The sequence below is a fragment of the Oratosquilla oratoria genome, chromosome 19 (assembly GCF_046742065.1).
Source record: "Oratosquilla oratoria isolate Oo_2021 chromosome 19, ASM4674206v1, whole genome shotgun sequence".
NCBI lineage: Eukaryota > Metazoa > Arthropoda > Malacostraca > Stomatopoda > Squillidae > Oratosquilla > Oratosquilla oratoria.
The window spans coordinates 58,570,096-58,596,929 of NC_134795.1; the positions used below are offsets into that span (position 1 = coordinate 58,570,096).

The 26,834-nt window shown below is 44.5% G+C and overlaps 1 protein-coding gene across 4 annotated transcripts in view; it reads right to left on the reverse strand.

Moving 5' to 3' along the window:
• Positions 1-26,834, reverse strand: part of LOC143035933 (uncharacterized) — a 60,910-nt gene that overhangs the window by 22,475 nt on the left and 11,601 nt on the right. For 2 of the 4 annotated variants that reach the window (XR_012967341.1, XM_076203152.1), the window contains exons 2-6: positions 13,539-13,642; positions 12,544-13,353; positions 8,862-8,929; positions 7,385-7,530; positions 500-686 (exon numbers count right to left, since the gene is read on the reverse strand). Coding sequence is in view for 3 of the 4 variants with exons in the window: in XM_076203152.1 (XP_076059267.1) it covers positions 500-686; positions 7,385-7,530; positions 8,862-8,929; positions 12,544-13,348 (1,206 nt within the window). In the remaining variant the exon portion in view is untranslated. Of the gene's footprint in view, positions 1-499; positions 687-7,384; positions 7,531-8,861; positions 8,930-12,543; positions 13,354-13,538; positions 13,643-17,187; positions 17,367-26,834 lie in introns of all 4 variants that reach the window. The other 2 variants (XM_076203153.1, XM_076203155.1) reach the window with 2 other exon arrangements.

Consider the following 26,834-nt stretch of genomic DNA (forward strand, 5'->3'; position numbering starts at 1 on the left):
ATCCATGGAAATAGTTATCTTCACCTTCCATTGCGCCACTCTTATCTATCTTTCTAATTTTTACATTTTTACTAATCTCTTCGACTTCACCATTGTCGTCTGGCCGTCTCTTGTTGACATGCCGTCTGACTTCCTGGGCCCAATCTTCCCCTTCCTCATTTCCTTCTATTTTCCTCAATAATCCCTCCCCTTCTCCTTTTTCTTCACCTTCCCCTATTAATACAACACAGGTACTCCCTTGTCGTTGTGATCCTCGTAATATGTAGCATCGTTGTCACTTCGACCGACGTGTGTATGTGTGTCTGTGTGTGTGTGCGTGTGTGTGTATGTGTGTGTATATGCAGGTGTGTGTATGTGAGGTCACAGTATTACCCATAGATAGGGCCATATATGAGCTCTGAGCTCTCTCATCCTTAAGGTAGTAACTGTCGATCATAAATCCAACACGTGATCAAAAACCATGGTTAATCACACACACGAAGACCACAGGAACACTTACCTCGAATCTGAATGAACACTCAGAAGCGGGGCAAAATTTTTTCGATATGGTGAAGGTGAGTTCGCTGGTCTTGTTAGCCACGGTGCAGCCCACTGGAGTATTGCGGCAAGGACATGCCCTCATCTTGTACGTTACCTCTTCCAAAGGCACCATGTGATTGATGACCACGCGAATTCTATCATCTTCGCTGTGAAGAAAGTTAAGTGTCCACAAACTGCACTCACAAATATATCTTTTCACTGAAAACGTTAAATCAAGTGATGGAGTGCTGAGGAAACACGACTATAGGACTATAGGAATGAATTACCAGTTTCTATCTATTCATCATCGTCATCAATTTCATATTCATCATTATCAGCACCATCACCATCATCATCACCATCATCATTATACTTCATCACCATCGTCATCATCATAATCATCATTATACTTCATCACCATCGTCATCATCATCATCATCACCACCATCATTATTATCATTAATAGGAGTGGTAGACATAGGAGCGGTAATGGAGTAGTAGCAATAGTAGTAGTTGTCGTTATAGTAGTTCTAACAGTAATCTTTAATCCTTTATCTATCTATTCATTTGTTTGCATATGAAGAAAAATTAATGGTATTTTTTTCATCAGTGTACTTAAAAGAATATGCCGGCAAAGTTCAAAGTAAAGAGCTTATATCGATTGTGATGGTCTTGAAGAAGTTGAAGAGTATAATTATTACAGCCAGATAGTAAAAGTGACTAAAATCATGATAATTGAATAAAAATGCGAATTACAACTGTCTGGAGGATGTTTCGTACGTATAAGAAGGCTTTCTACCTTTATGCTTGAAACACAAAGTCTACACTCACTGTATGTCAGCCACTATATACGGATGTCAAGATTTGGCAACTGGCGAAGGCGATGAAAACAAAGCCAAGGGATGCACAGTGGAGAATGGAGGGATCAATGATGGCAATACTGCTAAAGACAGAAGAGAGCAAATTGGGGGAGAGAGCACTCTAGAGTGAAAGTTATTGTGGATGTGGTAAAAGAGAGGAAGTGGAAGTGGGCAGATAAGTTCGCGCGAACGAACGGTGAGCGATAGAGTCAGTGTGTTGCTGAGTGGACGCCGCGAGGCGAGATGGTAAAGAGAAATTGCAGGAGTGACGTGGTAGATATTGGAGCAGTCTAACAAGTCATGGAATGATATGAAAAAGGCCTTTGTCCAGCCGTGGACTCAGTAAGGCTAATTGATTGATTGATATATATGTATATAATACATACATACATATATATATATATATATATATATATATATATATATATGTGTATATATACATACATACATATGTATATATATATATATATATATATATATATATATATCTAAGTCTAAATAAAAACATTCTTCTAAAAAACGCTGTGGAAGTCGGGGACAGGTGGTATTTCGGTGACACTTCTAACTATTAAAAATAAATGCTTTCGAAACCGTGCCCAGATACCGATTCAAGTTTTTGTGGACGTGTCCGGTATAAGGGATTTTTCATGTGCGGTTGTACCCCAATCGTGGTCAAGAACGATCATCGTTGAGCCATAGACGATCATCGTTGAGCCGTGGACGATCATCGTTGAGCCATGGACGATCATCGTTGAACCATTGACGATCAATCGTTGGGCCGTGGACGATCATCGTTGAGCCGTGGACGATGATCGTTGAGCAATGGACGATCATCGTTGAGCAATGGACGATCATCGTTGAGCCGTGGACGATCATCGTTGAGTCAAGAACGATCATTGTTGAGCCATGGACGTTGTTGAGTCAAGAATGATCATCGTTCAGCCGTGGACGATCATCGTTGAGCCGTGGACGATCATCGTTGAGCCGTGGACGATCATCGTTAGGCCATGGACGCTCATCGTTGAGTCATGGACGATCATCGTTGAGCCCTGAACGATCATCGTTTTGCAATGGACGATCATCGTTGAGCCGTGGACGATCATCGTTGAGTAAAGAACGATCATCGTTAAGCCATGGTGTCGAAGTTCTCGAAGCTGCCGAAGTTCTCGAAGGTGCCGAAGTTCTCGAAGGTGCCGAAGTTCTCGAAGGTGTCGAGGTTCTCGAAAGTGCCGAAATTGTCGAAGGTGCCAAAGTTCTCGAAGGTGCCGAAGTTCTCGAAGGTGCCAAAGTTCTCGAAGGTGCCGAAGTTCTCGAAGGTGCCGAAGTTCGCGAAGGCGCCGAAGTTCGCGAAGGCGCCGAAGTTCTCGAAGGTGCCGAAGTTGTCGAAGGTGCCAAAGTTGTCAAAGGTGCCGAAGTTCTCGAAGGTGCCGAAGTTCTCGAAGGTGTCGAAGTTCTCGAAGGTGCCGAAGTTCTCGAAGGTGCCGAAGTTCTCGAAGGTGCCGAAGCTCTCGAAGGTGCCGAAGTTCTCGAAAGTGCCGAAGTTCTCGAAAGTGCCGAAGTTCTCGAAGGTCTCGAAGTTCTGGAAGGTCTCGAAGTTCTGGAAGGTTTTCGGTGGTGTTAAGGCTCACTTATACAGTATCGAGTGGCAGAAACGAGGGCTTCCTCATGCACACATTTTGTTGTGGGTGGAAAAACGTGTAACTACATCGTTGGTTAATGGAATCATATCAGCAGAGATACCGGACCCTGAAAAGGAGCCCAGGTTACACGATATTGTAACACGTAATATGATTCACGGTCCTTGCAAGGGTTTCAATGAGCAACAACCCTGTTGTCAGGGCAAAAACAGTAAAGGTGACACCTGTGGTAAGGGTTTCCCAAAAGTTTGCAGGGAAGAACTCCTATTTGGTAATAACGGATACCCTCTGTATAAAAGGAGATCAATAGGTCAAAGAGGAAACTATTGTTAAGTCAAGGGGAAGGACGTCACTATCGAAAATTCTTGGGTTGTGCCCTACAATGCTTATCTTTGCCTACTCTTTGATGCTCACATTAACGTGGAGTGTGCCAACACCATAAAGTGTATCGCTTATGTTACAAAGTACCTAAACAAGGGTTGTGATCGTATCCTTTACACTAAAGAGGGTGAGGAAACGGTGAACGAGGTAAAGAATTACCAGGAGGCCCGTTTCGTTAATGCGAATGAGGCTACTTGGAAGATATTTAGGTTCCCGATACATAAAAATAGCCCAGCAGTGCTGTCACTAGATCTTCATTTGGAGGGAGAAAACGAGGTCTTTTACAAGGATTCGGATAGTACCGAATCCCTAAACAAAAAATCGAACATAGATACACAACTCACTGCGTTTTTTCAACTTTGTACGCAAAATAAGTTCGCATCTGAGCTTTATTACCACCAGGTACCTAACCATTTCCTTTGGGATAAAAAATTGAACATTTGGCGAGAGCGGAAGACATGTCGGACAACATTGGGTCGCATAAGGGCGGTTAACACCAAGACTGTAGATTTATTCTATATGTGGTTACTGCTGACGCATATAAAGGGCCCTACTTCATTTGAAGCTCTCAGAACTCATGAGGGTCGTAAATACGACACGTACCGAGAGACGGTTAAAGCTATGGGTCTCATAAATGACGAAGAGACTTGGCGGCAAACTATATTGGAAATCATCAGTCACACAAATGATCAAAAAAAGCTTCGAGAAACATACGCGAGTATGTTGGTGTTTTCAGATTTGGAGGATCAGTCTACGATTTGGAGTGAGACTAAGGACCTTTTTTCAAGTGATTTCCTTCATCAGTCCGGTTTGAAAGACTATAACGATGAGATTTATCTCGATGCTCTTGACGATATACAGGAACACGTTTGGAACTGTGGAGGAAAAGATATCTGAGAGTATGGGCTGCCCAAGAGTAGAAACCGGGAAAAGTCGAGCAACGTCATTCGCCGGGAACGGTCGTACAACAAAGAAAAACTCTTGAAGGAAGTTAACGATAAGTTGACTATCATGAACATTAAACAGAGGCATTGTTACGATGTCATAATGTTAAGGATAAAGAACGCTAATAAGAGCATGAATAATGGGGTGTTTTTTAATGCTCCAGGTGGCACCGGTAAGTCATTTGTGCTTAACACTTTATTGGACTCTGTCCGTTCCATGGGGAAGATAGTTTTGGCTGTAGCTTCTTCTGGGATTGCTGCTACTGTTTTGCACGGTGGTAGAACAGCTCATAACAAGATACCCCTAATGGAATACAATGAAGTGAGAACATGTGGCATCAAGAAGAATACCGATTTAGCACAGCTTATGAATATGACTTCATTGATAGTCTGGGATGAAGTTGTTATGGCAATCAAGAACACTTTGGAGGCATTGGATATCACTTTGAGAGACATAACCGGTAACGACGCTTTCATGGGAGGAATGGTGTTTGTGTGTGCTGGGGACTTCAGGCAAATCTTACCTGTCATTCGAGGTGGTGGAAAGGATGACGAACTTGGGTATTGCATCAAGTCAAGTGGCTTTTGGGAAGACCTTATCAAAATCGAACTTACCGAAAATGTGAGGCTGAAAACTACAGACCAAGAAAACAAGAAATTTGCACGATCCTTATTGTTGTTGGGGCAGGGACATAGTGGCCCTACTAAACTACAAAAAAAAATCGGAATAATGACTCGGAGTCGGGAAGAATTAATTGGTCAAGTTTACGGGGTCTCTCCGATAATGTTCTTAACGAACATTTTTTTTTTGGAGAGTAGGGTGATAGTAAGCCCTACAAATAACGACGTAGACGCAACCAACGACATTGTGTATGGCATGTTTGAAGGAAGGGAGAAAACATTCCTAAGTATTGATACTCCGATTGAAATAGGTTCGGATATACAGACCTCTGTTTTAAATGCCATAGACACCCCTTCTATCCCTTTGCATAAATTGCGGGTTAAGGTTGGTTGCGTGGTAATGGTTATGAGAAACATTACTCCTCCCAAGTTGTGTAATGGTACGCGATTGATGGTCACCAACTTTGAAAAGAACACTATCGTTGGCAAGATTCTAGGGGGAACGTATTCAGGAGAACAGACCGTAATCCCCAGGATAACACTCGAGTCCACGGATTCAAGTATCCCCTTCAAGCGCAAGCAGTTCCCTGTCAAGTTGAGTTTTGCCAACAAGGCGCAAGGGCAAACATTTGAAAAATGTGGACTTTTGCTAGATGGCACCCAGTGCTTCGCACATGGACAATTGTACGTTGCGTGTTCCCGTGTTACGAGTTGGGATTCACTATACTACTATACTGGGTGGAAGAAGGTTAAAGACAGTGAATGTCGAAGACTGCCTACCAACGTAGTATATAAAGAGTTATTCTTTGCCCAAGATGTGCCAGTAGAGCCCGAACAGCAATCAAGGGTGGTGACTGAACACTCGGACGACGCAGCGATAGCAGAAGAAGAACCTGATCAGTCCATGGTAGTAATCCCTCCAATATCGGAGAAAGAGGCAATCGATATGGTACTCCCAGACTACACTTATGACAGTGAAGAAGATGAGAAAACGACAACCACTGAAAGTACTGTAAAAGAGGAAATAGTGGCTATGCAACGCAAACTTGGACATAAACTTGACAATATCAACGAGGCTGTAAATTTACAACGTAAACTTGAACATAAACTTGACAATATCAACGAGGCTGTAAATAAGCAGTTGGAGGCATCGGGTGAGGAGCCTACTCAAGAGGGAAGATCGTTGGCACCCAAGAGGAAAAGAGAAGGTGATGAGACAGAAGATGAACCTATAAAGCGTGTGAAGATAGATGACAAGGCTGATTCAGATAAATAAAGCAATCGGAATTTAAAAAAAAAAAAAAAAAAAAAAGATGCGCGGAGCGCACTGCGAGCGAAGTGAGCGACCCGCGTAGCGGGTCTTGCCAAAGGCCAAACACACACACATACATATATATATACACACACACACACACACACACACACATATATATATATATATATATATATATATATATATATATATATGCACACAAACACACACACATTTCCCCTTCTAACACAGGCATATATCTGCAATACCTCCCACAGTGCCTTCCTGTCTACCCTGTCATACACCTTTTCCAAATCCATAAAGGGCCCAAAAACATCCTTACCTTTTCCTAAAGCTTTCTCTCATATCTGCGTTACCACAAACATCTGATCCGCGAAACCCTACCTGTCATAAACCCACAATGTTCCTCTCTTCCTCCCCTAATCCTCTCATTCAAAACTACACTCAACAAGCTGATCCACTCCACTCAACAAACTGATCCCTCTTGAACTACTACACTCACATTTGCGGAACTATACAGGGTCTCCTTCAGTCCTTTGGAGGAGTGACTGTATATATACAGTATGGTGAAATGGTGGATCACCACGTAGCGTTAGAGGGGGTTTACACGGTACGTCGAACGCGGTTCGACAGACACGTGTTTAAAGTGATGTGTGAACGTGTGAACGGGGTATTTGGTTGTCGAACACGTTGGTTAAACCCCAAATACCCCGTTCACACATCACTTTAAACATGTGTCTGTCGAACCGCGTTCGACCCCCTCTTAGATGGGTCTAACCTTGTATGACTAAGGCAGTGTTTCTCAACCTTTTTACCCTTGCGTAACCTTTAAAATAAATTGCATGTCTCAAGGAACCACTGCGCAAAAAAACAAAAACAAAAAAAAACATATACCATATCTTCTCATTTTATTATCATCGTAATAATAGGTTAGATAGGATGATGTCTATATTGTATTTTCACAATAACCAAGAATCTGTCGTGCGTGTTTAATTATATTACGTATATGAAATTAAGTAAAAAATCAAAAGTGCATGAGCTTATCTCATTTGTTCCCGCGGAACCCTTAGGGACCTTTTGTGGAACTTTAGGCTTCCGGGGAACCCTGGTTGTTGAGAAACGCTGCTTTAGGGTATGACATAGACTTACTTTGAAATGGCCGGCTGTGGTTTGTACTTCTTGTGGCTGAGCCAGAAGGGCATCGAAGTTACCTGAAAGTCCGTGACTTCGTACTCTCCCTCCAGCCAACTGTACGGGTAGAAATACTCAAGTCCATGGGAAAGAAGAGATCCATTCTGTAAATAATGTTAAATTCACCATCAAAGCGTATTTTACGAATCGTGTGTCGTATACCTTTTCTCTCTCTCCTTCGTGGTAGCTGTATGCTCAGGGTTCTTGAAAGATTTGCTCTGACTTCATAGGAGGAGCTTGGTGGTGTTGTACGTAATGATGGCCTGTGCTGTTCCCCTTCCCCTTCTGTTATACACAGCGTGCCCATCCCCTAGCCCGGGGTGGGGAACCTTTTTAAGCGTGGGTACCAAAACCAGCCAAATCTTTGATACAAATGTTCTCACGTGCCAGCGGAGTAAAATATATACATATGAATATGGGCCCACTTAACCTCGTGGGGTCCCAATCCACTGCCCATCGCATCATGCAGTTACCAAAGGTCATACAAAAGAAGTCGGATATTTATCTATTCATTCATTCATTAGTTATTTGTTTTAAAGGTGGGCCAGGTTTGGCACTCGTGCCAAGGGTTCCCCACCCCTTTCCTATAGTATCTGACAGCCACCAAGCAATTTTATTCATCTGTGAGGTTCTAGCTTATTTCGCTTACCCGGATGACTTATCTTCATTTATTCTGGCTGCTTCCAGACTATTTTATTCAGCTATGAGGTGCACCTTCAGTAGCGAAAATATTAAGAACAAGGATGACTTACAGCATGTTACGGAGAGGCAAAATTCACTCACATGCTAAAGAATGAGGCAACAGTTTCCTACTTTTGGAATTGAAATACATTATATATATATATATATATATATATATTTATATATATATATATATATATATGTGTGTGTGTGTGTGTGTGTGTGTGTGTGTGTGTGTGTGTGTGTGTATGTGTGTGTGTATTTTTTCGGGGGGGGGGAATCTTGCGTTCACTATGAAACTGAAAGCCAGCCACAGCTTACCGTCCGACAATGAAGCTGCACCATACAGTATAATGACATTTTGATGAATTCTGGTTCACTACATAAGTACTCCTCTCCCCTCGCCCCGCACATCCAAGAGTGCAATCATCTCCCATTTCTCATAGTTAATAGTTTCACCCTTGATACTTTCAGAAATAGGATCAACCATCACTACCTCCCTCTCCACAATCCTAATTTCAGTCCTGACTCAATTTCTGGTCCCATCCTCAACTCTTATCCTAGCCCCGTAAAGAAGACTATAAGTATGACATTGCACCTGGTCAGTGTAACAATATTCCCCAATAAATGGAATTAAGTGTGCAAAAGAAGTCCTGGAGATAGTAGCCTAGAATACAACATGGTGGTGAGATTTCGGATTTTCTGTTTGGTGTTGAGTAAAAACACAAGAAAAGAGGAAAGTGGCGGGTCTCACCGTTTTCATTGTAAAAGAGCTTTTTATAGAGCCTGACGGCCGTTCCCTCAACGATAGTCTCCAGGATCCTGAAAGATCAACATTCACAGCATTTAGTGGAAGCAAACACGTTAATTAGGGTTTAAAGACTTTTAGGCTTATTTGTTTTACCTTACTCACTTTCTCGAAAATAAGCTTCCAGCAACATATTTGCTGAAAAAACTCACTCAAATCGAACATTCAAATGGAGTATTTGTGATAACAGATATTTGAGTTTCTTATTCTGAAATAAATCCATTAAAAGTGAATCATCTATTTAGTCAAGTTATACGCTGAATATGTGACCGCTGACAACATCCAAAAAATAAAGGGATGTATATATGCTGGGACATTGTGACAAGTTGATGAAGGTGGAAAAAGAAGTAACGAAACTAGACCCGTGACTTCTTTTTCCACCGTCAACGATATATATATATATTATATATATATATATATATATATATATATATATATATATATATATATATATATATATATATATATATATATGCAAAGTAGACCACTTGGAAAAAGAAATTAATGAAGCAGAGCGGCTTTCTTATATTACATCCAGTGCAAAAAAATACTTTTTGCACTGGACGTAATATACGAAAGCGCTCTGCTTCGTCAGTTTCTTTTTTCGAAGTGGCCTACTTTGCATAAATGAACACACGCACTCGTGTTCTTATTAGCACACACACACACATTATATATATATATATATATATTATATATATATATTATATATATATATATATATATATATATATATATATATATATATATATATATATATATATATATATGGATAGACAAACAGGTAGACGGGTAGATAGATATATTCCATTAGAACAATAGTCGATGAAGTACCAAGAAAATGGAAATTAGCAGATGTGTCTTCCATAAAAAAAAAAAAAAAAAAAAAAAAAAAAAAAAAAACAGGAGACATAGTTTCCATTGACAGGAAGACAACAGAAAGCCAGCTGTCACCGCACACCAACTTAGAAACAGCGACAGTCCGTACAGTTTTTAGATGCAATTCTCATATAATCAACCAATTCTATTCCATCATACACTCATCTCAAACGAGATAGCGTTGAATTTGTATATCGTTGAAAATGCTTCTGATGCTGCCCCACAAGAGGGATTAAACTAGTATTACGTGAAATTATAGGCAACTTACCGAGTTGTACCGGTATCTGGTTTGAACAATCGTAAACAGCATGTCATTTCGAAAGGCAAATATTTTAATTGGAAAGGAGTCATGGTTAGTTCCCCAATTTTTTGTTATCTGGGCGTTTCTGTTCATTGCACGTACAAACACAAACTTATTGTTTTCAAGATGATATAAAGCTGTGTGAAATAGGAAATGTTCACTTGAATCAATTGAATATTCAAACTAGTGCAATGGTCTAAAAATTGTAGCAAAGGTGGATAATGTCCGGAAATTACTTAGCCACAGCAGCGACAAAGGGAGGAAGGAAATTTATTGGTGGTGAAATTCTACCGGAAGGTCTGTAATAAAATTCCTCAGTGGCCGCTCCACCTACGAACCCGCGAATGTTCTAGAACCTTGTCAACAACGAGAATTCGCAATTTGTGTAGTGATGGTGATGTAGCTATGCAATACTTAATGATAGGAAGGGGGTTGATACTCTTTGTTTCCCATCAGTTCAGATCCTAACCATTTATTACACAAGCAGGAAACGGCAAAACACACTTAAGGCAACTTCCAGAAGTTCACCCTACATCCATCCTTCGTCTGTCATGCGCTCGCCCAGTCCATTTTGAAGAGTCCATTGTCCTTGCCAAGATCTAAGAATATAAGGTCTAACCACTTCCGACCGAATTTCGAGGGAGTTGGCGCAGCGGGCCCGTGAACGTCACCTGGCTGTTCAAAGTGGGGTTGGCGGGTCCTATAGCTGTCAGTTGAAGCTGGTGCGTCGTTTGATAAAGACGTTGCCTTCGCTCGCACCGCTCCACGCAATTAGTTATATTCTGACAAATATTATATAAAATATATATATAAATATATATAAAATATTATAGTTCCTGTCTATATATATGAATATATAATATATATGATATACAATATATATATATAATATATAAAATATTATAGTTCCTGTCTTCCTTGGCGTTTCACAGTTTTCTTCAGTGTTTCACCAAGAGAAAATGGACTCAGCCTAATGACGTCAGAAGCTGCGCAGAAGAATTCAAACGGTCTGACCTGTATATTTAGACCTTGGTCCTTGCATCAACCAATACCAGCCCTCCGTTCTGTTACTCTAAAATCTCTCCTGCGTCATATCTACATTTCCACATCTTGGCAGTCTACGATAGTGCCATCAGGAATGAAAGCGTTGGTTCTTGCATACTGTACTTGAGATGTACTTGAGAGCTCTTTGCAGCGCCCACAAGCGCTTCTGTGTAGTGTGTGCGCATGCGAATAGTGATAGTATATTTGTTTTGCCTTTAGTGCATCCGTGCGATTGTATGTTTTCATGTTTTGCCTCCATCTCTCTTTCTCTTTCTCTATCTCTGAATAACCAAACTGCTTTTAACATACTGTGTTGTCTTAATTTCTGGTAATAATGTCAGGAGGAAAATGCTTTGGCAACAAAACTATGACAAATCCTTCGTGGGAAATATCTACAACAGTGGTTCTTAACCTGTGGGGAATTCCCCACTGGTGGGGAATGGCGGAGTTGCCAAGTGGGGAATAACCGGTTGGACAGAAGAACCAGTCTTTTTGTTTTGTTTTAATAGAGGTGTTTTTGTTTCTTTTTGTTTGTTTCTGGTGTCTTCTTGTTGTCACATTTCGTGAATTTGTTTCCACCCACAAATAATCGATAGTATTAAAAAATTTAATACATTACATCCAAATGTTGACTTACTTTACAAATCACAACCATTTACAGACTGTTTTAATAACAAAAACAACCAATATATGAGGTATTGTAAGTCATGTTTGGGTAAAAGTGACAACACTGTATATTTACGTACTAAACACTGCATGGGTTAAAATCGAATTTGTCAAAGACCGATGCTGTGGTGGGAAATGGAGAGTTGGCTCACTAGGAAGTGGGGAATTGGAGAAAAAAGGTTAAGAACCCCTGATCTACAATGAATGAAGAATAAAGACATACTACTATGTCAAAGAAGCAGCATGATTGCATGTATAATACCAGGAACATTTTGTGCTCGTAATCTATTGTCATCATCATATCCCGATAGTTGAATCTTATATTGTTCAAGGGCTTTTCTCGACTGAGCAAAACTGTCTAGGGACAGATATGTAAGTCATAAATCGAAGCGAAATAGTGAACGACATCGTAACGGGGTCAAATCCTGGACGTAGGCAATGCACCTCATGATGCACTTCAAGTCGTATTACTAGTGACATCCCTGTAATTACTAGTATGTGCCTAGAGATGAAACCAGGAGTTTCGTAACACGTTAAAAAGTAATGTAAGTATTATCATCATTACGATTCGATTGAAAATAACGTAAGAACTCTCATCAGTCTTATCACCTCTTTCACTGCTAAGTCTATCCCGATTCATATGTCTTTTTTATGGTTAAATGACTACCGATAGATGATTTTAATCGGATGGAAGAAAGCCTTTCACTTTTTGAAATGGTGAAGTGGATGCAGCCTTACCTGTGCACTTCTCATCCGCGACAATGAGTCGGACCAGGAAGCACGCGAAAGTCGGGTCGCTGGCGTTGACCTTGATCTCCAAAAGTTTGCACGGGGCTGACGAATCGACGCCCGCGACACTATGGACTGTGGCTACGTCGTCTTCGGAATACTTGGGCTCTATTTCAGCGTTCTTTGGGAGGTTTCTTGGGGCGTTTGAGGCGGTTTTATGAAGGTTCGTAATGTTCATGGGTGTGTCAACAAGTATCTTAGACGTAGTTACGTGATTCTGGGGCTTGGTTGCAGCGTCCTCTAATGTGACCGCACTGTCACTGACGTTTTCTAAGGCAGATGTGCCATTGTTGAGTGTGTACAGGATGTCCCGAGAGACAAAAGTTGTGTTAGGGGACACAACTATGGCTGCTAGTGTCCCTGCGTCTCTTTGGGCTGTGGCTTCGGGGAGGTAGCTTCCTCGACCAGGTGACTCTTCGTCTGACCTCAGCGTTGGCTTTCTGGTCGGGACGAGCTCAGCATCAACACTGACATCTTTGGTCGTGGGAGTACCGGCAAAGACGGTAGTGGTTTTTGTGGTTACAGGGAGGGGCACTGGCTTGTTCAACCGACTAAAAGGCCCTTCATCACCAAGGATATTTTCAGGAGAGACCTTCGGATACCCTGTGTGAAAACCGGGAGCATCAACTCTTCCAGTTTGTCCTGGGAAAAGGGGTTTGCGAAAAATCACCGTTGGCCTGGTACCTGGCATTGTGACGACGCTTGTCACCACGCAAGCACTCAGCAGAAACATCCACATCAAACATCCTTTCATCGTACCTGCAAACGGAGGTGACTTGTGAGATTGCAGTTAAATGCTCAAGAACTGAGCTAATGGTACGTACAGTTTCTTATGGATGCAATCACGTGGTTTCAAGAATGACAATAGTAATGAGCAAGTTAGGTTTATAATCGAAATAATGTTTCGTACTTAGAGGTAACATAAACCAAAACAATGATAATACCGTGTCGAACTCATGAGCAGGTGGTCGTACGTTCGAATCCCGGGTCCTGCTACTTTCTTCTTGCACTAGTTTGGCCAGATGGAGGAGGCAACCCAAAATTGGTCCTAAAAAAATAAATAAAATAAAATAAAATAAAAAACAACGGTTTGCCGCTACTGACAATAACAATAATAATAACAATAACAACAACAACAATAATAATAATAACATCAACAACAACGAGCAGAATCCGTGAAAATTTTCACCTGAAAATCTTAAAGCCTGACAATGGTGGCAAACTATGTTCATTTGACCAATATAATACCTCAAATGTCTACCTTCATTTACATTATTTCTTCGTCGTCTTATTCTGTTCCTCAAAATTTCGAAATACTGCCTTCTTTCCTCTTCATTCATATCACTTCTCTGTAAATCTCTGTTCCGCAAATTTTCAAGATGATTTTCTCTCTCTTGATTGTTCATATTGTTCCTCTGCTAGTTAATATTCAATTTTCTAATGCCATACAGCGTATTTGTGCGCAGCTGAACAATAACCCTGATTTACGATATAAAAAATAAGCTGCACCACAGTCCCGGTGGGAAAAGCACTTTAGCATGTAAAAGTACTTATACTGCGATTCAATGGGACTCAGTTCAGAATGAACCTGACTCAGGATATGGAATGTAAGCTGCACCACAGTCCGGGTGGGCAAAATATTTTAGCATGTTAAAATACTGATACCACTCGTGACCGTGATTCAGTTGAAGATGAACCTCACTTATGATAAAGATCGTCAGCTGCACCACAGTCGCGGAGGGCAAAGCACTTTAGCATGTTTAAGTACTGATACAACGGGTCCCCGTGACTCGTTTCAAAATGAACCTCACTTACGATATAGAATGTAAGCTGCAACACAGTCCCGGTGGGAAAAGCACTTTAGCATGTTAAATTACTGATACGACAGGTCAGCGTGACTCAGATCAAAATAAACCTCACTAAAGATATAGACCGTAAGCTGCACCCCAATCCCGGTAGGCAAAGCTCTTTTGCATGTTAAAGTACTGATACGACGGGTCACCGTGACTCAGTTCAAATGGAACCTCACTTACGATATAGAATGTAAGCTGCATTCCAGTCCCGGTTGACAAAGCACTTTGGCATGTTAAAGTACTGATACGACGGGTCACTGTGACTCATTTCAAAATCAACCTGACTTACGATACAACGTAAGTTGCACCACAGACCCTGAGAACAAAGCACTTTAGCATGTTAAAGTACTGATACGACGGGTCACCGTGATTCAGTTGAATATGAACCTGACTTACGATATAGAATGTATGCTGCACCACATTCCCGGTGAGAAAGGCACTTTTGCACGTTAAAGTACTGATATGACGGGTCATCGTGAAACAGTTCAAAATATACCTCACTAAAGATATAGACCGTAAGCTGCACCACAGTCCCGGTGGGAAATGCACTTTAGCATGTTAAAGTACTGATACGACGGGTCACTGTGACTCAGATCAAAATGAACCTGACTTACGATAGAGAATGTAAGCTGCACCACAGTCCCGGTTGGCAAAGCACTTAAGCATGTTAAAGTACGACGGGTCACCGTGACTCAGTTCAAAATGAACCTCACGATATACAACGTAAGTTCTACCACAGTCCCGGTGGGCAAAGCACTTTAGCTTGCTAAACTAGTGATACGACGGATCATCGTGACTAAGATCAAAATGAACCTAACTTACGATATAGAATTTAAGCTGCACCATAGTCCCGATGGACAAAGTACTTTAGCATGCTAAACTAATGATACGACGGGTCGCCGTGACGCAGTTCAAAATGAAACTCACTTACGATATAGAACGTAAGCTGCAGCACAGTCCCAGAAGGCAAAGCACTTTAGCATGTTAAAGTACTGATACGACGGGTCACCGTGACTCTGATCAAAATTAACCTGACTTACAATACAGAATGTAAGCTGTTCCACAGTCCCGTTGGGCAAAGGACTTTAGCATGTTAAATTACGGGTCACCGTGACTCAGTTCAAAATGAACCTCACTTATTATATAGAACGTAAGTTCCACCACAGTCCCGGTTGGCAAAGCACTTTAGCATGTTAAAGTACTGATACGACGGGTCAGCGTGACTCACATTAAAATGAACCTGACTTACGATATAGAACGTAAGCTGCACCACAGTCCCGGAGGGCAACGCTCGTTATCATGTTAAAGTACTGATACGACGGGTCAACGTGACTCAATGCAAAATGAACCTGACTTACGATATAGCATGTAAGTTCTACCACAGTCCCGGTGGGAAATGCACTTTAGCTTGTTAAAGTATTGATACGACGGGTCATCGTGACTCAGTTCGAAATTATCCTAACTCACGATATAAAATGCAAGCTGCAACACAGTCCCGATGGGCAAAGCGTTTTAGCATGTTAAAGAACTGACGGATTACCGTGAATGAGTTCAAAATTGACCTGATATAGGTAAATATTCGGTTGCGCACAAATTCGCGATATAACAATATAATTATCAATTTTGTAAATGACAAGCCGCGGGCTTCGCCCTCCCCGGCTGCACTCACGTCAAACATGAGGCAAACCCGTGTGCGTTTCTCGCTGTGTACGTGTTACTGCCAGTCAACAGTTGCCAGATGTCGCTAGCCATTTATAGAATCGTCCTGTTTTCAAAAAAGGATGTGTTTGTTGGATAATCATTTCACTTTGTGTTAAATTAATAATTAACAATTAGACTCTATAGGTAACGTTTATTCTAGTTCTAGTTAGGTATATAATTTCAAATATGATAATGATGCCATAAGATAGCGCTGTGCAGGAATTTGCAAATAGAAGTACGTGTATCTGCAAACATATAGTCACGTGCTGGGAGGTTGGTACGATGCATTGCATGTAGCTAGATAATGTAGGCCCTTGTGGACACTTAGTTGTAAGCCGAGGTATTTAATATATACTATAATAAGGAGCAATGTGCCTCTGTGTATACTTCTTTCTGTGTGTGGTTGTGTACGTAATGTCTGACAAATAAGATACGCAAGAAAAAACGATCTTCTAGAAAAAGTGAAGATGAAATTTGTGTGATTCATTACTTAAACATTGAAAAAGACTAGGTAATAAAATCCTTATATGTCATTTGCAGCAACTCCACTTCACTACGGGACTTAAATCTCGTGGGCTGCATTAGCTGCCAGCCGTACGACGTGTCGTAATAATACTCGCATCATAAAATATAGTCACCGCTTATATCTATCGTTCTCTCTTTCACCCGTGAATTTTGAAAACCACAGAGAATGTGATTAAGAGCAGATTAGAGAGAATGTAAAAACACAGGGGCGACTATAAAAAATATAATCAAGACTTCGATATGGTAGCGTCGCGAATCCACTTGCTCCTCATGACGTCTACGTGTGCGGCACCGTATGGTAGGGGTTAAATACTTGATTTTAGATGTTTGATGTATGCAACCCACTTACTTTAGCCTTAGATTTGAGCGTAATTTTAATGTAAATTTTTAATAATAGGAATTCTTGTAATAACAAATTCATAATTGTAATGATTATTTCCTAATTGTGTACAGGAACAAGGCACACAACGGTGCACAGCTGCTGTTGGTAATGGCTGACGTTTACAACAATTACCTTCGTCTACGGTTGTCAGATGTCCTCCTCAAAAAGGACAGTTCTTGCGAACCTTCCACCAGCACCATTCCAATGTGCGCTGTCACTCATGCTGGAGGAACAGTTTATACGGTTAAGTCAGCTTCACAAGAGGGCATTTGTTACGATGTGGACCTCTCAATCGGCATGTGCAGCTGCCTCTGTGGAAACACAGGAAGCGTTTGCAAACATCAATTAGCAGCGTCGCAGTACAGCGCAGTTCGCCTTCCACAACTATACGCCTGCACTGTTGCTGAAAAAGAAGTCTTGTATAAGGTGATATACGGCGACAATCCGTTGTCGTCATCGAATTTTTTAGATGGCTTATTTGCTGATACACCTGTTAATGCAGTATCTCATGGTAATAAAGAACCAGCTGCATGTGACGATGAGCAAGGAGATGTAGCTGTCGTTATCGAGACCTCCGCAGAGACAACAAATGAAAATCAATCAATTGACACCAGCATTGATGAGTTCACAAGCATGATCAATAGAGAATTAAAGAGAACTAAAACCACCTGCATGCTCAGCTCCTTTGCGGTATTTGAACAGAGGCTGAAAGCCTGCAGAAATCCTGCGCAGGTTACTACTTTCCTTCTGACTGCAGGTTGCACTATTTTTAAGGCATCGGAGGCGGCAAAGAGAAAAATTCCTCGTCAGCCAACGACCATTGCTAGGCGTCAGTTTGGCCAACCAAGAGGCAAAGCTGCCTTACTGAAAGGCAAGATAACAAAAAGGAAAAGGAATTTAGCCTTAAACATATTAAAAATGTACCAAATGCTAAAATACATTGATGTTTCCATATTACTGTTTCATTTCCTATACCTAACTTATTTCAAATCAATCACAAATAAATACTAACTAATAATTAATGAAAACAATTTAGCATGAGGCATTCAAATAAATGTTCTCTAGGTAATTGCCTTTATTTTAGAATACAGTTACATTTTTATTTATTATTTAGGAAGATTATGAAATACTAGTGTAAACGCCCCTGAAAATCACGGGATTCTGATTTCTCTAACTTCCAAATAATTCCATCATTTATAGCTTGCTATTACAGTAATTTCATTTGCGTGTTATTCGATTTCGATCTCCTTTAACTATTTATTAATAAATCAAAATGCACATTTTTTCGAAATAAATTTATTATTTCGTTGCTTAGGCGATTACTTTTGATATAACATTTTCAATTGTTATATTTTAAACCAAAAGCGCATCCTAGTCACTGTCAAATGACATATAAGGATTTTATTACCTAGTCTTTTTTAATGTTTAAGTTTTGAATCACACTATTTTCATCTTCACTTTTTCTAGAAGATCGTTTTTTCCGGCGTATCTTATTTGTCAGACATTACGTACACAACCACACACAGAAAGAAGTATACACAGAGGCACATTGCTCCTTATTATAGTATATATTAAATACCTCGGCTTACAACTAAGTGTCCACAAGGGCCTACATTATCTAGCTACATGCAATGCATCGTACCAACCTCCCAGCACGTGACTATATGTTTGCAGATACACGTACTTCTATTTGCAAATTCCTGCACAGCGCTATCTTATGGCATCATTATCATATTTGAAATTATATACCTAACTAGAACTAGAATAAACGTTACCTATAGAGTCTAATTGTTAATTATTAATTTAACACAAAGTGAAATGATTATCCAACAAACACATCCTTTTTTGAAAACAGGACGATTCTATAAATGGCTAGCGACATCTGGCAACTGTTGACTGGCAGTAACACGTACACAGCGAGAAACGCACACGGGTTTGCCTCATGTTTGACGTGAGTGCTCCCCGGCTTCGCCGGACGCTTGGCTGCGCAAACAGCGGTCTGCGGCCGCAGCGCTCCGCGCTCCAATATTTTTTTTGTCGCGGCTCGTGCCGCTTAAATTGTTTTTATCAGCTTAAGAAACCTGCACAGCGAAGCTATAGCGATAATCCCATACCACACTCCTGGTCATATGGCCACTTCCCGAAGGTTGAGTATGGTTGGAATTTTCCGCCAGAATCATCAGAAAATTAAAATTCCCGGCTCTGTGCAGGCATGCGCATTGTCGACCCCACCTCCCCCTCCCTTCTTAGCCGGCTCGCCTGAGTCGTCACTTCAATGAGAAATGAAGGCTTCGCCTGTGGGAGGAGGGAGGGACCCTAAATCTGTGCAGGTTTCTTAAGCCGATAAAAACAACTTAAGCGGCACGAGCCACGACAAAGAAATATTATCGGCTGAAAGAAACCTGCACAACGAAGCTATGCATGAGACAAGAACAGGTGGGAGGAGAGGTGAAGCCTGATTCAAACCGTTATTACGTGTGTCTTTTCTATGGGAGACTTATGAATTTCATCACTCAGTAGAGGGGAGAAAAGAAACGTCAAGTATCCACACCGAAGAATATGACATGCACAACATTGCACTGTTCACACAATGCGTAAATTATACGAAAAGCGTATCCTGTTCAGCGGTTCCTGGGCCCCTCCCCACTCCTCGGTCGCCCTTTGCCCACTCCAATTTTTTTTTTTTTTTTTTCTTTGAGAGAGAGATGAGAGGGGTGGAGCCGTTTCCATGGCGACACATGGGACAGGGGCGACCGAGTGGTAGAGACACCGTGTCCCCAAGGGAGTCGTCGATGTCCAGCCCCTAGGTCCCGCACCCGCTCCAGAGTGGGTGCGGAGAAACGCCAGCGATGCCACGAAGTCCCTGATGCTGTGGGCGTGCGGGGCATGGCCCGGGTCGGCTCTCTCCAAAATGCGGCAAGGCAGGTGCGCCCGGGACCTCGGGGTTAGGGGAATCCTAAATTTCGAGTTGTAGAAGAGATGATCCTCAGAAATCTCTTCCGTGTGCTCCACGTAGTCTTCGAACGCACGGACCGGGCGCAGCGGTTGTGGGCGTCCTCCCTCCCGGAAGGATTGTATTCTGAGAGGGCCAATCATGTCGTCCGCTCGGCCGTTCCTGGCCAGGAATGGTGGTGATGGAGAGAGGGTTAGGGCCGAGCTCTCCTCCTCCAGTTTGGAGAAGGACGGGTGGCGGGTCATTGCCGCCAGCTGTGAAGCCCTGTAGTCCGTAGTCAAGGCGAGCAGAAAGACGACACGTTGAGGGAATTGTTCTTCCTCCATAATGGCCTTTTCAAACGCCAGGTACTGCAGAAGACGATGCAAGGACCAGGCCAGGACCGGTTGATGTCTCGGCTCTCTCGAGGCGCTGATCCCCTTCATTAGGAGGGTTCGCGCCCTCTGTGGCACTCGGATGTTCATGCCAAAGCGTAGCGGATCAGTGAGGGCTGTATAGTGAGGCAAGATAGTCGCCGGTGCCCTGTTGGTGGAGTCAGCCAGCCAAGTCAGGAAGTCCAGAACCGTGCAGTTCCGAAATCTCCGTCCGCAGGACTCACACTGCCGCACTGAGGACGGAAGGTGAGCTCTGAGCATCTTGTCTGCTGCCTCTGTAGAGAAGAGTTGGCTGAGAGCTCCCCGTAGAAACTCCAAGTATCAAGTTGGAGTGACGCTTGGAGAGGTGCGTTAAGGCTGTTGGCTAGGCAGGCTTACCCCAGTAGAAGGGGAGAAGGGCCCCATCTCATTAGCTCCCCGAACCACGGCTGGGTTGGCCAATAGGGAGCTATCAGGAGGGCCTGACCCTTGAAGGACCTGAGGGTCTGCATCACCTTCAGGAGGACCGGTGTCACTGGAGGAGGAAAATGAATACGTACTTCCAGCTGTTCCAGTCCTCCGTGAAGGCGTCTGGGCCTCCTGTGCGTGTCCTTTGGATGCAGGTGAGGTAGAGGGGGAGCTGGGTCGTGTTTGGGGAGGCAAACAGGTCCACCTCTGGGGTGCCGTAGCGGAGGGAGAGCGACTCGAACACTTGTGGGCGTAGTTGCCACACCACGGAGGTCTCCTGAAACCTGGATAGAGCGTCCGTTCAGTCGTTCTCCCGGCCCGGAACATACTTCGCCGAGAGTGATATGGCCCTGCGTGATGCCTCGGCGAAGATGTCTTCCGACAGGGCTAGGAGTGGACCTGGTCGGGCCGTACCTTGCCTCTGCACGCACTGTACTGCCGTCACATTGTCTATGTCCAAGCGGACGCTCATGCAGGAGAATTCGGGGTGTCGCTCGAGTCATTCTTTCACCACTATCAGCTCCCGAAGGTTGATGTGTAGTGACCTTCTATCTTCCGACCATCCCCGGCAAGCTTGATGTCTCCAGCTCGACTGGAAGCCCCACCCTATGTCCAAGGCGTCCGCCGCTCCTGCCATTCGAGGTGGGGGCGGGGACTATGGGACCGACCGGCGTAGGGCCCCCGACCGAAGCCAGGGACGCAACAAGCTGTGGAGTGCTGAGGATACCGGCCCGGGCAGGTCGCGCGGGAGGAGCAGTATGCTCCTGTCGACCTCCCGTACCAGCCGTCGGCGCCCCAAGCGGCTCAATGGAAGGGCCGGGGTCGCGAAGTTGAGGCAACCCCCCCCCCCCGGAGTGCTGACCGGACCTGAGCCACCGACACCATATTGAATCGCAGGGCTTTCAAGAATTTGTTCAGGTTCATAGCCAGTCTCGTTTTTCCTGGGCCTTTTTTGGTATGGTAAAGAGAATCAAATTAGTAGGGCAAGGTGGATCCCGATCCCCGGAGGGTGTAGTGAAGTCACAAAATCGATTGTAGAGCGTATAACAACATACATGCGAGGCCGAGGTCGTTTCCGAGCGACCTCGTCCGTGGGCGTTAGTCAAGAGGCTTCGTCCTGGGTGAAGACGTTCCCTGAGCGTCTCCCGCTAAGACGGGCCTAGACCCTCGGTATGTATCCAACTCACCCCAAGTCTTCCTGCGGGAAGTCCTCCAAGCCCGTGGCGAGCGTCCTCATCTAATAGTGTGCTATGGCAATTTGTGACGTCTCATCACCCACAAGCTGACTTCCATATGTTTAATACCTAGTGACATCATGTGATTATACTGTGACGTCACCGGATTTAATCATGGCGTCATAGGATCGCCTCGTGACGTCACAGGGCCACAAACTGACGTCATAGGACTACATCGTGACGTCATTTTATCATATAATGACGTCATCTTATCACACCGTGACATCACTTTATCGCATATTGACGTTACCTGATCACATCGTGAACTATTATCACATCGTGGCATCATGTAACCATATCGTGACGACACCAACAAAATGACGTCACAGGACCCCCATCGTGACGTCATATGTTTTCATTGTAATTCCACTGGACCATACAGTAATGATACAGAATTAGTGATGTCACATGGTCACATCGTGATGCCACAGGGTTACATCACGACGTCACAGGGTCACATTGTGATGTCACAGCATCACGTGACGTCATAGGATCACATCGTGATGTCACAGAAACACATCGTGACATCCAAGAATCATATAGTGACTTCAAAGGATCACTGACGTCACAAGATCACATTGTGATATAGCGAGGTGTCATTTCCTGGGTGCCTGGACAGCCTAGTAGGGCGGAGTCCAGATCGAGACGTCAAATGATGTCATTCAGGTGATGAGAGGACCCCGTACTGAAGAGCGTTTCCACCCGGCGAGACCCCCTCTTTGCTGAATAAAATCCCTCGCCGCTACACAAGGGGGATGTATGTAAGGTCATACCATGAAATGGGGCGGATCTCGTAAAAGTCCGTCGTGGTAGGAGGATAAGGTAAAGATGAACGGAGGTGGTCTTCCACCCCGTCCCCCAACCCGACGGTCGTCTGATTTGGGGGGGGGGTTCCTCATGAGAGGGGCCTTTCAGTCCTATACCCGCCGCCGGCGCGGAGGGGCGGAGGGAAGGACCAGGAGGGAATGTGGGAGGGGGGGCCGGAGCCGAAGGCTCGTTAGAAGGCTGCTCTGGAGGGGGGGGGGGGATGCTCTGGTCTGCGCGGCCTGAAAGGCCGGATAGCGAGGTAGGGCAGAGTCGAAGACGGGGCCTATCAGGGACAGAAGGAGGGTGGTGCCGTGACCGGGATGTGGAGGGTGTGGACGAGCTGAGCGTCCTAGGCCTCTTGGGAGAAATAGAACTCTTTCTCGAGCGGGACTTCCTGTTGGGTCTACGTGAGCGGCTCCGGGAGGAAGGTGGGCTTACGGACCCGCCCGAAAAGGCAAGCCGAAAGGTGTTAGAGGGCCACGGCCTGAGTCTTGGCTTTGGCCTGGGCCTTGGCCTGGGCCTGGGCCTGGGCATGGGCCTGGGCCTGGGCCTGAGCCTGGGCTTCGGCCTCGGCCTGGGCTCCGGCTTCGGCCTGGACTTCGGCCTGGGCCTGTGCCTGGTCCTGGGCTTCGGTCTGGGCCCGGGCCTGGGCCTGGGCCTCGGCCTGGATCTGGGGCCTCGGCTTCGGCCTGTGCCCTGGCCTGGTCCTTGGCCTCGGCCTGGGTCTCGGCCTGGGTCTGGACTTGGGGCTGCCGAGAGGCCTGATGACCCTCGGGGGCTCCACCCTCCGTACCATAAGACACGTCCCCCAGTCCTCCGAGAGGACCCGGGTTGTTTACCAGGGACGACTCGGAGACGGGGACTGATTGCGAGCGTATAAGGTCAAAGTCTACGCCTAGAACCTGACGAAGCAAGCCGTGAGGCGTTAGAGGACCATTGATGGTCGGAGGTATAGGGCTGCCGAGAGGCCTGATGACCCTCGGGGGCGCCACCCTCCGTATCATAAGACACGTCCCCCTGTCCTCCGAGAGGCCCGGGTTCTTACCACGGACGACCCGAAGATGTATGGGGAACGGATTACGAGTGGAAAAGGTCAAAGTCCACGCCTAGGGTCTGACGATGCAATCCGTGAGGCGTTAGAGGATCATTGATGGTCGGAGGTATGGGGATGCCGAGAGCCTGATGACCCTCGGGGGCGCCACCCTCCGTATCATAAGACACGTCCCCCTGTCCTCCGAGAGGCCCGGGTTCTTACCACGGACGACCCGAAGACGTATGGGGAACGGATTACGAGTGGAAAAGGTCAAAGTCTATGCCTAGGGTCTGACGATGCAAGCCGTGAGGCGTTAGAGGACCATTGATGGTCGGAGGTATGGGGCTGCCGTGAGGCCTGATGACCCTCGGGGGCGCCACCCTCCGTATCATAAGACACGTCCCCCTGTCCTCCGAGAGGACCTGGGTTGTTTACCAGGGACGACTCGGAGACGAGGACGGATTGCGAGCGTATAAGGTCAAAGTCTACGCCTAGGGCCTGACGATGCAAGCCGTGAGGCGTTAGAGGACCATTGATCGTAGGAGGTATGGGGCCGCCGAGAGGCCAGACGGCGTCCCCCTCCATACCACCAGACTCGCAGCAAAGGGCACAAACCGGACAAAATTGATTTAAGAAGGCAACAACTGGTTCACTAATAGGGTGGTCGAAGAATGGGACAAACCGGCAACCATGCAGAAAGCGCTGAAACTATCAGTTGATTAACAAGCAGGAAACAGACTCACCGGCAAAAAACCAAAGGCCGGCAGCGGGTATACCGCTCAGTCCGTTTCCGCGCTAGAAGTGACGACTCAGGCGAGCCGGCTAAGAAGAGAGGGGTAGGGAGGGGGAGGTGGGGTCGACAATGCGCATGCCTGCACAGAGCCGGGAATTTTAAATTTCTGATGATTCTGGCGGAAAATTCCAACCACACTCAACCTTCGGGAAGTGGCCATATGACCAGGAGTGTGGTATGGGATTATCGCTATAGCTTCGCTGTGCAGGTTTCTTTCAGCCGATAATCCCATGATAGGGATCCCGTGCTGGGGATCCCGTGTTGGGGTTCTGCCCCGAGGCCGAGGCCGAACCCAAGGGACATTTTTTCCTGGTCAGTTCAAGGGAACATGGCGACCACAGGATTTACGACCTTGGAGGACTTGCGACCTTGGAGGACTTGCGACCTTGGAGGACTTGCGACCTTGGAGGACTTGCGACCTTGGAGGACTTGTTTCCTTGGAGGACATATATATATATATATGTTTCCAAATTTGCTGATGATACAAAACTGTGCGGAATGGCAAATGATCACTTAAACCAATTAGATATTCAAGAAGATTTAGATAAATTACAGCAATGGTCTGAAAAGTGGCTAATGAAATCTAACACAAGTAAATGCAAGGTAATGCACATAGGTAAATATAACACGGCGTAATTATCAGTAACGATCTCAAATCATCCAAGCAGTGTATTTCAGCCTCTGAGAAAGCAAATAAGATTCTAGGACTGATTACGCGATCTTTTGATTTAAAAAGTCCATCACTCATTAACAAGCTATATAAATCGTTAGTTCGTCCACATTTGAAATATGTTGTTTCCGTATGGTCACCGAATCTCATTAAAGACATTGACAGACTGGAAAAAGAACAACGGCGAGACACAAAACTAATTCCAAATATCAAAAATAAATCATACGAAAATCGACTAAAACAGATGAATCTGTTTCCCCTAAAAAAGCGTAGACTCAGAGGTGACTGAATTCTGAATTCCTAGGAAAGACCACCCGCTTTTGTGGGAGGGGAAGAATGTCTGTAGGAAAATGAAAAGATAGTAGCGTATAAAAGAGGGCTATCGCCATCGGGCGAATTAGCGAGCGATTAGTGGGTGCTGGTGGTCGTGGCTCGGGAGAAATGGACTGGGAGCTTGGACGGCGGCGCCGACGCCGGGATTAAAAACAGATTACAATCACCAAAAGTTCAGAAAATGGTAGGAGGCGTAGTAGGAAAGGTGGAAAAACGGAAAAATCTTTAGTGGGAGGTAAACTGAAATGAGGAGATGTAGTATAAGAGAAAGTTAGAAAGGAAGCGAATTTTAGTCGAAGAAAAAGTAAATGTAGATGTTTGTGCCTGGGCCGTGGCTATGTTCGCGAGAGGTGTGTGTGTGTATCTTACGGGAAGTGAGTAGAGTTCACTTCCCGCGTGTAGAGCGCGTTCCTGATTAGCCCCAGGCAAGGTATGAGCTTTCCTGCTTTTCCCCAGGTTGGGTTTGAGTTGTTTATGCTTGTAGCCTGTCAATTATTGGGCTACATGCAATATTATTATTACTATTACTATTTCATCATTATTGCTATCACCAGTCAAAGCTGGTGAAGGGGGGGTATTATTAATAGGTACGGTTATACACGTCTTATCGTGTACACCGCACGTGGGACGGGCGCAGCTGACAGATAGTCTGTACGGTGTGGTCTAGGTGTAATGTGTTGTATCAGGTGTTTGTGTCTGTCGTGCAGTTTTTCTAGGTGTCTTGAATGAAGTTTGTGTTCGTGTTGGTTGAGTGGACGGATGTTGGAAATTCGGTGTAGCGACTCAGTGGTTCTGAAGTCGCTCCATCGTGAACCCGTGATGAACTTGACAGCGGCATTCTGAACCTTCTGATGCTCGTAGTTATTAGTGGGACATGTCAGCTGGCTTAGTCCCGGGGACTGGCACAGAATCGGTCTGACGAGGGCTAGGTACATTCGATGTTTGTTGGTCAGCGTTGCAGTTTTGAAGCGAGCCTTCCGACAAGTTGTGTGTCATTTTGACAAATGGAAATAAGCTCGGAAGGCTCGCCATAATAAAGACTCGATGAAATTAGAATAGAGACCGAGCTGGCCTAGTACCGTCGGGGAACCTCCAGGTCGAGAATCGGGTAGTTCATTTTGTACGGCCTGGCTG